General features: G+C 60.7%; 2 protein-coding genes and 1 pseudogene across 7 annotated transcripts; 2 read left to right on the top strand and 1 right to left on the bottom strand.

Moving 5' to 3' along the window:
- The first annotated feature begins 176 nt into the window (after positions 1–176).
- On the top strand, positions 177–10661 carry EOLA1 (endothelium and lymphocyte associated ASCH domain 1). 6 transcript variants are annotated; one of them, XR_009698923.1, is made up of 5 exons: positions 331–543; positions 1186–1257; positions 3522–3802; positions 4623–6309; positions 8909–10661. XR_009698923.1 is itself a non-coding variant. In XM_061178730.1 (5 exons), the coding sequence occupies exons 4-5, from the start codon at positions 3550–3552 to the stop codon at positions 4844–4846; spliced, it is 477 nt and encodes a 158-aa protein (XP_061034713.1). In that variant the 5' UTR covers positions 331–543; positions 1186–1257; positions 2268–2361; positions 3522–3549; the 3' UTR covers positions 4847–10661. The 6 variants fall into 6 exon arrangements, 5 of the variants coding, with proteins under 5 accessions (XP_061034715.1, XP_061034714.1, XP_061034713.1 ...); XM_061178730.1 differs by adding an exon at positions 2268–2361 and having other exon boundaries at positions 4623–10661; XM_061178732.1 differs by lacking the exon at positions 331–543 and adding an exon at positions 177–312 and having other exon boundaries at positions 4623–10661.
- On the bottom strand, positions 6139–7637 carry HSFX3 (heat shock transcription factor family, X-linked member 3). The gene is made up of 2 exons (XM_061178240.1): positions 7164–7637; positions 6139–6711 (listed from the first exon to the last, which is right to left on the bottom strand). Exons 1-2 carry the CDS (start codon positions 7635–7637, stop codon positions 6139–6141), a joined length of 1047 nt encoding a protein of 348 aa, XP_061034223.1.
- Positions 10662–13702: 3041 nt separating the features above from the next.
- LOC133082572 (melanoma-associated antigen 10-like) lies at positions 13703–14502 on the top strand (annotated as a pseudogene).
- The last annotated feature ends 648 nt before the right edge of the window (positions 14503–15150 follow it).

The following is a 15150-nucleotide window of genomic DNA, read 5'->3' on the forward strand; positions in this document are numbered from 1 at the left end:
TGCCTCCTCCGCCAGAAGCTCCTCCTCACCCAGCTCTTTCCCACACTTCAGCCCCAGATACTCCTCCCCCAGTTCCTCCCACCTGCGCCCTGCCCCTCCCCCAGCTCCTCCCCAGCTATTCGCCGCAGCCCCGCCCCTTCGCTTCCGACCCGCTCCCCCGCCCACTTCCTGGTCCTCCTCGGGGTGCCGCTCCACGCCGCCGGTCTCGAGCCTCCGAGCGGCCTGGCCTTCCGCGCGCCGCCGCACGGCCTGGCGGCTCCTACTCTGTCTCCTAGCGGCCGGGGCCTGCGTCTAATGCGCGATTGTTCGTAAGTGCGTGTCTACGTACCTGCGTGCCTCCGTACGTGCGTGCGTACGTGTGTACGTCCATGCGTTCACCCCGGAAATAAGGGGCGTCAGCGCTTGTGGACGCGGCCACGTGTCACCGGTCCCGGTTCCCCGAGGCGGACGACCGTCCTACCCGGTGGCCGCAGCCGGGCCGTCCCAGCGCGCCCGCGACTCGCCCCGCCCGCAAGGAGCCAGGACCCGCCGCGCCCGCGGACGGTACCTCCAGGCGGGAGTTTCCCGGGCTCTGTGTCGGGGAGCGCGCGCGGGGCGGCCGAGGCCGCACCTTCCTGTCCCCTCCACCGCCACCGTCCCCACCCGCCGTCCTTCCACGTGTGTGTCCCGCAATGCGCGCTGGTCCACACGCACCAGCCGCCCTCAGTCCTGCCCTCCCGCCTCCCGCGGGCAACCCCCCACCCGCCTCCCTGCCCTGCGGGGCTCAGCTGCTTGTCCGCGGCTCGCCTCCCGCTGGGGCCCACCCAGGAGTCCATTGAGGGGCAAGGACTGTGGGGCTCCCCAGATCCTTCCCGCGTGGCAGTGTGAGGGGAGGTGTCGTTTTCCCCTGTTGGATGCGGGAGCTGCTGGGCTGTAAGATCACCGTCACTCCTGTGGGATGGGCTTCTGTGCTGCGGGCTGAGGCATCGTGGGGTCCCCGACCCAGCCGGGCAGGGACAGGGCCGTTGCCTTGATGAGCAGAACCAACCCTGAGGGAGCCGGCACGTGTGTTTCTCATCGTTTGGGCCCTCCTGGGTCCTGGTGGTCTCCGGTCCCTGCCGAGGAGAAGACCGTTGTGGTTCCTTGGCCAGCATTGCTGTCTTGTGGCTGATGACTTTTCTCCTTGTCCCTCTGGTCCTCGTGCAGGTGAAGACGCCCAGACAAGTGGAAGAGTGTTTTCTCCTCTGGCCGCCAAGCAGGCACCCTCTGCGTCGAGAGGTAGGAGGGCACTCAGCCCCCTTCTTCCCGAAGGATTCTCCCCAGGGATTCCGCCCGCACGGTTCGGGTCCCATGGTTGTGATCTGGTGGCGCCCGTGAGGAAGGGGCTGGCTGAGAAGCTGAGTGGCGGAAACCGCGGGCAAGCCTGGGGTCCAGTCACACACCCCAGCAGGAGCCAGAGAAACGGCCAGGCCCCAGGGACTGGCCAGCCTCCCTCGTAACTAACCCGAGCGCAGTGAGGAGGGCGACCCTTTGTCACCCATCAGGTTGGCAGAGGTTAAGCGGGATGATGATGCTCGGGGGCCCGCCAGTGCGTGAGGGCACGGCAGCCTCGCCTGTGGCTGGCAGAGTGTACGTGGGGGAGCCTTTGCGGAAGGCCGTTTGCTGGCGTGTGTCAGCATCTCGGGATGTGTGCCGTGTGACGCGGGCCTCCTCCGACCCGGGGCTTCAGTTAGCGAGTGTGTGGTCGTGTTGAGTGTCTAGAGGGGCAGAAAGCGCCAAGCAGTCTGTGAGTCCCCATCGGCAGGGGGAAGAGTCAGTAACCTGTGGGACAGCCGACGACGGGGTACCGTGTGGGCGGTGAAAATAGGACAGATGAAGACGTACAGACGTGAAGCAGTGTTCCTGAGGTGCTGTGAGTGGAGAAGTCATCCCCCACCCCCGCGTGGAGAGGTGTCCAGGACAGGGCTGACCCTCTGTGATCGCTTGCCCGGGCAGTCGTGTCAGAGTCCCACAGTCTGGGTGGCTTAAACTACAGAATATATTGCCTTGCGATTCTGGAGGCCAGAAGCCCGAGATCTAGGTGCCGCTGATGGTGGCTCTCGTGAGGGCTGTGGAGGGAATCTGTCCCATCCCGCCCCCCTCACTCCCGGGGCTTTGCTGGCTCTCCTGTGTGCCGGTCTGTCTCTAACTGGCCCCTGTTTATGGGGACATCAGTCCTGTTAGAGGAGGGTCGACCCTAATGAGCTCATCTGACCTTGATCACCTGTGTGAAGACCTTTCCTTTGTAGGTAGGCTCACGCTCTGAGGTACTTGGGGTTGAGATTCCAGCACGTGAATTTCAGGGGCACGGTGTGACCCCTAACACCCTCCAAAGGCTCTGAGGTAGGAGCACACGTGGAACGTTCCAGGGATGGAAGGAAGGCCTTCATGGCTGCAGGGGGTGAATCCAGGGGCGAGGAGAGCAGGCAGCCAGGGGGAGGAGCCAGATCATGTGGGGCCTCATGGGCCCTGGAGAGAAACGTGGCTCCGCTCTGCTCGGGGAAGGAAAGCCCTGGAAGGTCCTGGGCTGGCTGCCTTTGCGGCCTTGTCCCCCGTCCTCACAGCCACGTGGAAGTGGAGGCTCTGTGCGGTGCCGTGACCCGGCTGACTTTCAGGCCCGCGGCTCCCCTGCTCCTCTGTCCTCAGTGAGCAGGGACCCTCCCCGCGCCCCCCCCCCCAGGTACAAGGAAAGCAGGCGAGGACGGGGGTGCGTGGAGTCAGGTCCCCTGGAACCACCCGCTGTCTCTCTATCCCTCGGCGGCGCCTCAGCTGCAGAGCGGGGTGACGGTAACCTCCAGGGTTATTTGAGGATTGAAGTCTATGCTCCCTGGATGGTGCCCGTCCCAGGTCCTGGCGTGGAGACGGAGCGTGCACCAGTGCCAGTAGTTCCTGCCGTCACGTATCCTTTCTCGGGCTCCAGGCCGGGGTGGAAGCAGTGGTGCAGGAAGGGGTGGGAGGAGGGTGGCTCCCAAGGCGCGGGGAAGAGACACCTGGCAGGGCCATGTGAGAGGCAGGGCGTCCCCAGGGCCGAGCCAAGGTTGGTTGCCAAGGATTTGCACTCAACAGCCCTGGGGTAAGATGGGGGATCCTCAGAGCATGGGCAGTGGCAGGGCCAGGGAGCTGCGGGGCCGGGGGCAGGGGAGAAGCCAGGCCCAGGACTGTCCCCGTCTGTGCCGGGAGAGGGCCAGAGCCCGGCCCCTGGGCTGTGAAGCCAGGGGGCCCTCCCTCCCTCCTCTCTGCCGCCCGGGGCCCAGTGCCCTCTGTCGTGGAATTGCCCACACGCCTCTCTCTCGCCGTCCCGGCCTCCCTTGTGAGCTCCCCGCGGACTCCATCTGATGGACAGATCCCCCCCGGTCGGCACCCCCTGTCAGCTGACGGCGCGGAGACGGATGGAAGGGGCTGGCGCCCGGGGGGCCCACGGGGCTGAGGTCAGGCCCACGGGTCATGAGCTCGGAGGCCGGCACGCCAGGCTCCTTGACCGTTCCGGTTCTGTGTTTCCGCAGCCGCGTGAGGCCGTGGGAGCTCTGGGAGATGAAGTTCGGCTGCCTGTCCTTCCGGCAGCCTCATGCGGGTTTCGTCTTAAATGGGGTGAAGACGCTGGAGACGCGGTGGCGGCCCGTGCTCAGCGGCCACCGGCACCGCACCCTGGCCGTCCACATCGCGCGCAGGGACTGGGAGGACACGGCCTGGAGGGAGCTGCTGGCCGAGAGGCTGGGGATGAGCCCCGCGCAGATCCAGGCCTTGCTGCGGGACGGGGAGAAGTTCGGCCGCGGAGTGATAGCCGGCAAGTGACGACCGCCTCCCGGGGCTGCCCCCCAGGGTCTCACCCGGGGCTTTGGCGTCTCGTTTTCTTTTGAACCGGTCGATGTGGGGTTAGGGTTAGTTTTCCTGAGGCACCTCGCCTTCGGAGGGGCCGGGAAGGTCCCTGGGCTGGGGGTCGGCGGGCCCAGGTCCCCTCCCCGCTACTCTGGGCCTCAGTCCCCCTTTGTGCTCTGAGAGGCAGAGGCGGGTACGGCTCTGCCCGTGGCGCTCGTCTTCGTGTGTGTACGTGTGCGCGCGCACGTGTACACGCGTGTGTGTGCGCGCAATGGCAGAGCCCGCGGGAGGCAGCACGGCAGCCAGAGCTGCGTGTGAGGGGGACCTGGGGACTCGGGCTGCCTGCCCGGCTTCACGCGCCTGCCTCACCCCCGCTGCCCGCGGCATCCTGAGGAAGTCCCCTAAATCCCCCCGGGGTGGGGGGGCTGGTCCCGCATCAACCGCTGGCCCCCGGTGAGTCACTCAGGGACCTGATTGCCCGTAGGCTCCCCGCAGCGGCGGCCGGGGGCCCTCCTAACCTGTACCTGCTGCCTGCAGCGGTCGGGCTGGGAGCTGCCCGGGCCTTGGTGGGGTCGTGGAGGACCAGGCCTCTCCTTTTCATTGCTCTCCCTCCCTCCCTCCCTCGGCCTCGCCCCGAATTCCCTGAGCCGAGGTTGGCAGGCGGGAAATGCTCAGCCAGAGGTACCCAGTTCACCCCGGGTCCCCTCGATGATGTGGTCTTAGTCTCTAGCGGTCGTGACTTTGAATCACCTTGTTCTCCATCTGTGTGCTTCTGTCTTTGTGCACAGGGCTGGTTGACATTGGGGACACTTTGCTGTGCCCAGAAAACTTAGGTCCCAACGAGGCTGCGGAGCTGGAGAATCAAGCCCTGCTGCCCAACCTGCGGCAGAAGTACCTGACGGCGCTTGCCAACCCCCGCTGGCTGCTGCAGCCTGTCCCCAGGAGAGGCGGGAAGGACGTCTTCCAGGTGGACATCCCCGAGCACCTGATCCCCTTTGGGCAGGAGGCCTGACCAGACTGGGCTCTCGAGAGGAAGGTGACCGAGAGAGCAGCTCATCGTGCCACCGTCCACTCGCCTTCACGCCCTGGACGTGCACGTCTGGTTCGGTCTGAGTCGGCCCTGCCCTGGGGAGCGCTGCCCGCTCCGTGCTGTTCACGGAAGCAGACGTGCCCACCTGGTGCAGGGACAGGGCTTGGGACTCTCCTCGTGCGATGCCGCTCTGGGCTCAGCGACAGAGTCTCGAGGACTTTGACCTTTAGGAAAAGATGGCAGTGCCACTCGTTTTGGCCCTACTGATTCTGGGTGGTTGAGAGAAATGTGTTTTGAGAGGACCGGTTAGCGTTTTCCCCTCTTTGTCCTGGTCAGAACTCCCAGATGTTTGGACCGCGTGTGGGGAACGAACGATGGGGGAAGGCCGGTGGCGGGCCTCGTGCACGTGGGAGAGGACCGCAGGCCCAGAAACAGGGCGCGGTCTGTCCTTGCAGGTGACCCTGGCCCTGTTGTAAAGTGTCCCTTGGCTCACGACGCGTGTGTGTTAAGACGTGCTACCCGGCCACTTCACGGCCGAAGACAGGCTCCTAGACACAGCTCTGACGGCCAAGTGAGAAGGGCTGGCGCTCACTTTGTGGAAATCTCTTACTTCTCTGTGGGGTTTGGGGTCATTTGTTAGCAAGCTTTCTAGGGGTTGTTACCTCTGAGGGTGCTAGGCTTTCCCCCAGGTGTCGGCTGGAACGGCCCGTCTCTTCTGAGGCAGACGGCAGTGTGCACGCCTCCCTTGGCGGGTGGGATGGCCCTCCTTTCCGGCGGGCCTCTTTGGGAGGCCCCTGGATGGTGGGCTGGACACACGCTCAGCTGCGGGTCAGAAACTTCTGGCATCATAGGGGGACCCAGGAGGAAGCCCCTTCTGCTTCAGGATGCATGACTAATGGAAGGTGACACCCCTGAGGTCAGGAGCCAGGCTGTGCTGCCTCCTGACTAGCAGGCAAGGCCCAGGGGCCAGCCTGTCCTGGGCCGGCCTCAGCGCTCCCTAGCCACGTCCGTGGCTGAGCGTGGGAAATGCTGCTGCTTCAAATGAAAGGGGACGGCAGGGACCAAAGCCTGCCGGGGGGGTGGGTTTCCAGCCTCGTCGGGCCCGTCCACTGAGATGTGTGAATAGGACGGACAGTTAGAAAGGACACAAGACTCGCACTTCTTGTTCGATTCTTTATTTATTCCCGTGGACTTTGGCATTTCTTTATTAGAGACAAAAACAGATTCTTGGTTATGAGATGGGGATTTTCGTGTGTCCCCAGGGGCCTGCGAGCTCAGGGATCGCAGTTGTCCTTGAACTGTTCTCGGAGAGCACACCTGCGATCTGAGGAGCCCCCCTGCTCCTCGTCCACCTCAGGGACCTCGTTCGGGGACAAGGCGAAAAGGGCCGCCGGCAGGAGGGAGGAACGGCCGTTGTCCACAGGCATCTCCGAGTCATAAGCCGGGTAAACCGTGGGGCTGGCGGGCAGCTCCCTGGCGCCGTCCCTTCCGGCGGTAGCCGGGGGCACAGAAGTGACATTCCGGGGAGTGCCCTCCCCACTCGGGCCGCCCTGCTCACTGGGGGGAGGGTTTTCCCTGGCCCGTCCCGCCCCACCGCTCGTAGGGCACATGCTAGAGAACAGCGAAGACTGCGTACCGCTGGGCCCCTGAGCACTTGGGGCTTTCTTCTGGGTGGTGGAGTCGTTGGAATGGATTCGTGGGGAGCTTCTGGTAGCAGCCACTGGCCTCTTTCTCTTTGGGGCTGTTGCGCTGGTCCGGGGCTGAGCAGTTGCTCCCGGGTTGCCTTTTCTCTCAATGTTCTCGATGAGCAGAGGCTTGTCTCTCTGAAAGTTGGAGTTGCGGTAGATCTGAAATGAAACGAATCACTTTAGCCATTCTGGGAGAAAATACCCATTCCTCCCCGCCCCCGCCCCACGCCGCCCCACCCCCACCCCGGTCCATCATAATGGTCTTATCTGACTATGGAGAAAAGGTCTCTTTAAGTTCCTGGCAGGTTATTCCGTCCTAGAGTGTGCGCTCCCTAGAGCTCCCCGAGGCGAGCCTCGGTCGAGGAGTTACTGTGGCTACCTGACATCTCGTGGCCTCTCAAGAGGGTCTGTAGGCACACCTGCAGGTTCTCTCTAAGGGGCTGTGGCTGAATGCCACGGGCTCTACTTTCTCATCTTTCTTTAACTACCTTCTCACGTGAAGAAAGTTATTCTCGGAAATGAAACCCGTTCAGCATGTGGCCCATCTGGCCTCCCTGGAAGGTGTTCGAATAACAAGAGAACATGGGCAACGGAAGGGCTTTCTACTTTACCATCAGCCTCTTCTTCCCTGGAGGGCGGCTGGTCAGGCGTATTTTGCTGAAAGCGTACAGGTTCAGTTGGCGGATGAAAGTATTCAAGCTGTCCGTGTTGAAAATTCTGTCTGCGCCTCTGCAGCGAAGAACCTCCCTCCGGAAGAGGTCTTGCTCGATGATCACCGTATCTCCCTCGTCATTCCAGCACACAGAGGTGAAGGCGGGATCCTCCACCATCCTCCAGAGCTTTCTTGGGAAGGAGAGCTCAAGAATACTCTCGTTGGCCACACCGTTGTTTGGGCCCTGTGGTGGCGGGTTGTCTTGGGAGCCAGGATCTGGGCTCTCGGCTTGGTCACCCTGCTTCTCCGAACTCTCCCTTGAATCCACATTTGTATCCAGGGACGCACGAGAGGGGACCCACGTTGCTGGCTCTGCGTCAGCCGATGGGGCCAGCGTGGCTGTACACAGCTCGTCGCTACTCTGACTAGCCATGGAGCCAGTCTAGATTGGGAGCATTCTCCACCCGAGACCGTATCACTGAACTGTCAGGGCAGAAATGCCTTGGACCAGAGCGGGGATGCCCAGTAAATACTGTCCGCAAGGTTCTAGAATCTCGGTAGTGGGGCAACCAGCCACTTAAGTCCCAGACTTCTTTATTGGTCACATGATGTCACAAAGGCGGTCTGGAGAGGGAGCCCTGGCCAAGTGTGGGGGAGGGGATGGGGACGGGGGGTCCCCGGCGTCTGTCTTTTTTTCTAAAAGTCTCGAAAAGTATGGTTCAAGTTCCCGGGAAAGCCTCCCGTCTGCCGCCAGGCACCTTGTTTCAAGGGGCCAGGCCCCGGATGGGTTGAGAAACGTGATCCTGTCCCCACTCCCATCCCTTGATGCTGGCTTCCGATTTGCTCAAGGGCCAGGCCCTGGCGAGGCGTAGCTTGGCTGCCACTGAGACCACAGGGATCACGTGGGCCCCTGGCGACTGTCCCTCCCAGAAGATGGGGGTCCCTAGCGGGCTGGTTGGCCTAGCCTGAGTCGGTGCCCACCGCCCCATCCCCCTTCCGGCTCTGGTCGCTTGCAGCTGATCCTGCCAGCTGGTCGGTCCCGCTCAGATGGGCCCAAACAAAGAGTCCTGATTTCCTGCCTCCCAGGTCAAGCTGTCCCCAGAGTAGGGCTGTGCGTGACCTCACATTCAACTCGAGTGTTCCCCAAGCACCTCATACACAGCCCAGCCCATGCAACCGATGCCGCGTGGGAGGGCATAGCCTCGTGCCCTCCGCTGGGCATCGAGTCTTCTTTTGAGCTCTGCCTGCCCCAGACCTCATCCCTGTGCGGATCACAGAGGGATTGTCTTCAGCGTCCATTTCTTCCCGTAGAAGCCCTTCTCGTGGCCCAAGAGTGCTCACTTTTGGAACACCTGCGTGTGTCCTTTTCCCATCGCCTTCCCAGACCGTCGGATTCAGCCTCCCTGCAGGCTGCCTCGAAAGCCCTGTTTCCTTTCCGCAGTGGGGGGGTTTGGCTTCTGCTGCCCCCGATCCTGGCCTCCCACGTCCACCTTGGGTCTCCGTGGGTACTTCCCTTTGAAGGACTTGATTTAGGGCTTCAGCGTGTAGCCTGTCCCATTGAAAGCGAGCATTTCACTGGTGCGCTCCCAGGCCAGCCCTGCTCTCCTTCCCCACGCCCGCCCCTGCCCCACCTCCACCTCCACCCTCGGGGCCCTGTCCTGCTGTTACCTTGAGGATACGTAGAATGATTTTGTTTGCTTTCAGCTTAGACGCTTTTGAACGGGCCTAAGTGACACGGACTCACTCCCAAGGAAATTTCCTACTTGCCGACCTAGACGTGACCGGAGGAAGCCCCCGTCCACGTGCATCTGGAAATAGATGAGGGTCTGGGTGTCAGACGCGCCGAAACCCGAATGAGAGTCGTCCGTCTTCACCGCAGGTGGGAGGATAGGATGGTGGGTTTGGTGATGCGCGTTCTCTGGCCGTTGTGGGCGACTTTGTCCTTCATAGTCACTGTGGAGGGGACAGAGTGGCACCTTGGAAAGGCCCGTCTGCGAGGATCCTAGGTCCCTGTCCCAGCTCTGCCACTAAGCAGGGTCATCTGCCCTCTGTGAGCGCCACTGCCCTATTTCTGAAAGGGGAGAGCTAAGAGGGTGTGGAAGAGGACCTCTCGAGGTGCCTTTCAGCCTAAGGACCGGCATCCTGGATGGAGCTCCCAGGCCTAGATTCGGGCCTGCTCCCTGGTCTTTGTGCTTCTAAAGTGGTTTACAAAGCATTCTTTCAGGTCAGTTCCTCCTGTAGGGACATGACCTCGGAGGCTGCGAATTTCGGTGGAGGCCATCGGTGGCTCCTCAGAAGGGGCCCGAAGGCTGGGGCCTCCTTGGGCGGGCCTGCCTGTGTGGCCTTGCCTGCTGTCCCCCTCCTCGGGCCCTCCCTCGCCCCCTGGGTCCCGTAGGAGCTGCCTCCTTCCTGGTCCCCCTCCCTCCCAGGTGCCAGCCAGGCCCCGGCAGTGGGTTTGTGTGGCACCGTGGGGGTCTTTGTCAGCCGGGTCTCAGGATCCTTCAGTTGGGCAGGCACAAGCCCTGGTGACGTTCAAGGCCTGCCTTTCCCAGCCTCGCCCTGCGGCCCCTGCCCTTGGCTTCCGCGCCCTGATGCCCCCAGCCCAGAGGCCCTCCAGCCGCTCCCCTCCCTCGCTGCCGCCAGGGTCTCGGGGTGTCTGCCAGCGTTAACTTCCCTCCAGTATCTGAGGAGCTCCTGGAGGGGCCTTATCCCGGTAGGCACTGGGGCCTTACAGTCAGTCCCAGGCAGTCTCAGCCCCTCCCTCCCCGTGGCTCAGCCATGAGCAGCTCAGCAGGCCGGGCTCCCGTTGGGCAGGAGGGCCCCAGGGCAGGAACAGGGACGGGGCGCCGTCACGCGGGAAGGTGGTGGCACTGGACAGAAATGCCGGCACCTGGCAGTGGCGGATCTCAGCAAACCACAGACAAGCCCCACACTGCCTCTGCTTCTCCTTGGCACCTTCCTTTCTTGGGCCTGCTTTTTGTCAACTGAAAGACACCGTGTAGCACTGAGAAGAGCAATGAGTCGCCAGTCAGAAGGTCGGCCACGGGCCGGGGGTGGGTGGGAGCAGCGTGGGCTCGAGAGGAATTCAGACCAGGGCTCTGGTCCCCACCCCGTCACTTAGCAGCACGTGATCCTGGGAAGATTCCCAAGCCCCGTGGCCTCAGGTTCTTCACCTGTGAAGCGAGTGGGTGTGACGAGCCGTGTCTTGTAGGGCTGCAGGGATGCGTGTGAGCTTCGTAAAGCAGCTCACAGGACCTGGCGTCTGTGGGAACGTTGATGATTGGCACTTATTTCTCATATTGTTTGGATCACAGACCCTTCCCCTCTCTCCTCTGGCCTTTGGTTGGGCGTTTTCTTGTCCCAGTCATGTCAGAGAATATACAGCTCAATAGGATGTGGAAAAGCTAATCAGCCAAACAAGATGTTTCATAAATAAAACTAAGTAAATTTTCCCAAATAGAGGATGTGTTAAATTCGGGTGCGGAGGAGTGTTCCCAGCGGGATACAACACGAAGCTCCAGGAAATAGAATCAAGGAACAAGGCTTTGCATCCCTCCCAGATGCTCTTCCATCCAAACCATTCCTTTGCTTCATTTCAGCCCCACCAAACATCGAGTCCTTGATTACAATTGCCAAATTACAGTCACGATAATGATTAAAGCTAATTAACACCTTGGGTTCTGGTTCCCCCCCGAACAGGGAAAAGAGGGCCTGTCCACGGACTTCTGGGCATCACGTCAAGGGAGTGTGACCGCACTTCTCCAGATGTTGCATATATAACACCTACTTCTTCACTATGGTCAACAGCAATGCGACAAGAGCCAGACCCCTTCCTTCCTGCCCGAGTATGAGATTTCTCTCAGGTTTATCCGTGATCCAGAAGGACACCTCACAGCCCTGTCCCATTTCAGACTTTCCCCCCAAACCCAAGACACACCCTCTGCAGGTCTGGCTGCTGCCACCACCCAGCTTCATCACCATCACCTCCCACAGAAGGAAGCCCCGCTTCCCAAAGGCCCAAACTGCCCTGGCTCGGGGCACTTACACTCCAGGGCTCGCTCCTGGAGCCCCACCGCCTCGTCCCATGTTGACTTGTTCTGTGGGACCTGGGGGACGTCTCACCACGTTCCTCATGTGACTGCGGCTCCTAGACCATCCCCCTAGGTGTGGGTGTGTCCTGCTTTTCCTAGCCTTCCCGCTACTAACACAGGCCCTTCCGGAGAGCAGAGGCTGCCTGGAGGTCTGCCGAATAAGTAAGCCAGAGAGCAGGGGGCTTACTTACTCAAATCAATTTTTTCATACTTTTGTAAATCACCGTGCAAAACCAACTAAACAGAGATAGCTTAGTTTTACAGAATGACAGACAAGGAGGATAAGAAGCAAAAACTCACTACGATTACTTTTATTTTTCTAATTCTTCCCCCATCTATATTACTGCTAAGTGCTTTCACATTTCCAGAGCAGTTCTGATTCCAATTCCATGTTATCTGTTTCAGGGTCACAAAATGAAATGGGAGATTTCCCAATCTCTTTTACAAAAGAGCAAAACTCTTGTTCTTAAACTGGGTAATTATAAACACATTCTAATCAATGTCATTCACAAAGTTAGACACTGAAGCTTGTTTAGTCTTCCATTAAAACGAATAACATTTGAAAAATTCCTAAAGAAAACAGAGATGAAATTCCATGTCATCATACACAACAGGTACCCAAAGATGCTGCACACCGGGTTCCCCCAACAGGCCCGGGCCCTCACTGCTTAGAAGGCTGACTGCTCCCTCTTCAAACTCAGAGTGAAGGACCAACCTCACTTCCTACCAGTGAACTTGGGCCTGGAAGGAGCCTGGCTGCTGCTCTGGCTCAGGCCCCCTCTGCCTCATCGCTCACAGCCTCTGCACACAGGGATGAGAAGGAGGTATTGACCCTGAGCAGATGCTCCAGGACCTGCCACTTGCTGGTCTCCGCGTGGGCCCGGGGACCCCACAGGAACTCGTAGCGGGCGGGGTCACAGTGGGGCACCTGCCGGTACTCCAGGTAGCCCTCCTGCACCCACACTTTGGTGAGGAGCTCCCTGGGCTCCCCATAGATGCAATGCTGCCTCCCGGCACACACCCCCATCACGCTAAGTGCTTCCCAGACCTCCTCCTCAGGGGCGCGGTCACCGTACAGGGTGATCAGGCACAGGAGCATCACCAGGAGGCCGGCCTTGGGCATGCTCTGCCCATCGCTCAGCACTGCATCACAGGTGAGGCCCAGGGAGGCCATAGGGCGGGATGAGCACAGTAGGCCTGTCCTGACTTCCTGATGTCCGGGTCTCTGAGAGACTGGAGACCTGTTATACGGAGCAGGGAGTCACACTGGCAGACGCGACAGTCCCAGGTCCTGCCCAGAGTCCAGCCTGCACGCGAGGAAGGAAGGATCGAGGACGTTAGACCCCCACACAGGGAGGGATCCTTTGCCCTTCCGCGGGGGTCTTGGAGGCGCCAGAGCACGGTCAGCAGAGGAGATGTTTCCTGACTTCTGGCTCAGGGTCCTCGGGAGGTCAGGTGTTTGGTGTGAGGGGTGAGGCTTCAGGTCCGCAGAGGGTGGACTCCCAGGACCCCGAGGGAGGACTGAGCAGACCCCCAGCCCTGGTACAGGGGCCTGAACAGAAACCTGCCCCTGTGGTCAGTGCTGGGAGGCCAGGCAGGATGTGAGGAGGAGGTGAGGACCCAGCATGTCCCCATCCTCGGACCATCGGGAGGCCCTGGGCAGGTGCGGCCACATGTGGGGCCCCCTCACTGCCTTCTGTTCAGACTCGGGGTCCTGTTGTGAGTTTCCCCTCAGGCCCGCAAAGGGGAGGGTCCAGGCCCTTAAGGGGAACGGTGAGCACTACGAGCGAGCCCCGAGGGGACCACCCACCCCAGAACTCAGAACTGGGGGGACCTCACAGAGTCCGGCCCACCCCTCCTGCCAGCACCGAGGGGCCCAGGGCTGTGCCACAGTCTACACAAGAGGTGCGCCCTCCATTCCTCTTACAGGGGCTCCAGGAACCGGGAGGCGAAGGCCCAGGTCTGAGACACGTGTCCTCAGGCCACAGAGCAGAGGAGGCCCAGGCAGCGCCAGGAGTCAAGGTGAGGTTCGTGCCCTGAGTGTGCACCCAGGGGCTCCCCCTCCCAGAACAGAGGGGACCCCACAAGGCCCAAGTCACCGCACCTCCCCACACCCCTCTCAGCCCCGGTCGGTACCTGGGGCTGTGCTGGCTGCACCCTGAGGAGCCAGCTCGCTTCCTTCTTCAGGTTGGCAGGGGACAGGCCGCCCAGGAGGAGCGCCCCTGTGAGGCCCGAGGGCACCCCCCCAGGCAAGCCCTGTAAGTGGCCTTTGTCAGAGCTGCCCAGGGTGCGTGTCTCCGCCGAGGCCGCTCACACCCCCTCTCCCCCAGGTCCGTGGTCCGTATCTGTCACCCCTGCCCAGACTCCCGTCGGTGGCCCGACCCCAGTCATCAGGCCCCTGGTCGAGATGAGTGAGCTGCGCCAGCCTGAGGCTGACCTTCAGGACCCAGTCCAGGCCCAGGGCCCGGTGGAGGCGCAGCTGTTCGGGGCTGCGGGGGAGGAGGCCACATCCCCCTCGTCCTCCTCCTCCCCCGTCGCCCCCTCCTTCTCCGCCTATGCCAAGTCCTTGCCCCAGGAAGCACTTACTGTGCTGATGGCTGAGCTGGTGGCATTCCTGCTCCTCAAGTATCGCACCAAGGAGCCGATCTCCAAGGCGGAGATGCTGAATATGGTCCTCCGTGACCATCGGGACCACTTCCCCGTGGTCTTCAGCCAAGCTTGCGAGTGCATGCAGGTGGTGTTTGGCATAGACGTGAAGGAGGTGGACCCCAGCGAGCACATCTGTGTTCTGGTGTCCACCGTGGACCTCACCTGTGATGCAGTGCTGAGCGATGGGCAGAGCATGCCCAAGGCCTGCCTCCTGGTGTTGCTCCTGGGCCTGATCACCCTGGACGGTGACCGCGCCCCTGAGGAGGAGGTCTGGGGATTGCTTGGCAACAAGGGGCTGTGTGCTGGCAGGCAGCACTGCGTCCATGGTGAGGTCAGGGAGCTGCTCACCAAAGTGTGGGTGCAGGAGGGCTACCTGGAGTCCGGCAGGTGCCCCACAGCGACCCCGCCCGCTACGAGTTCCTGTGGGGTCCCCGGGCCCGCGCGGTAGCCAGCAAGTGGCAGGTCCTGGAGTATCTGCTCAGGGCCAGTGGATGGGATCCCAGGTCCTTCCCATCCCTGTGTGCAGAGGCTGTGAGCGATGAGGAAGAGGGAGCCTGAGCCAGATCAGCAGCCAGGCTCCTTCCAGGCCCACGTCCAGCAGCTTCTCCCGTGGGGCAGGAAGGGAGGCTGATCCTTCACTCTGAGTTTGAAGAGGGAGCGGTCAGCCTTCTAAGCAGTGAGGGCCCGGGCCTGTCGGGGGAACCCGGTGTGCAGCATCTTTGGGTTCCTGTTGTGTATGTTGACATGGAATTTCATCTCTGTTTTCTTTAGGAATTTTTCAAATATTGTTCTTTTTAAAAGAAGGCTTAATAAGCTTCGGTATCTAAGTTTATGAATGACATTGATCACACATGTATTTGCACTAATTGTGTTCAACGACAAGAGTTTTGCTATTGTGTAAAGCAAACTGTAAGATTCCCATGTTATTTTGTGATCCTGAACAAGATAACATGGCATTGGAAGATGAAACTCTTGGAAATAAAAAAGAACTTTAGAATACAATTGATGAGGTCAAGAAAAAGAGAAATACAAGTACAAGTTAGTTAATTCTTACTTCTTGTGCCTTCTCATCTGTCATTTTCCAAAACTAATATGCATACATATATGTATATGTAAATATCAGATTAGCGTGGTTTACTTAAGAAATAGCTGAAAATTAATCTGAGTCAATAAGGCCCCTGCTCACTGGCTTGTTTATTCCGCAGA

This window comes from Eubalaena glacialis, chromosome X, assembly GCF_028564815.1.
Source record: "Eubalaena glacialis isolate mEubGla1 chromosome X, mEubGla1.1.hap2.+ XY, whole genome shotgun sequence".
Taxonomy (NCBI): Eukaryota; Metazoa; Chordata; class Mammalia; order Artiodactyla; family Balaenidae; genus Eubalaena; species Eubalaena glacialis.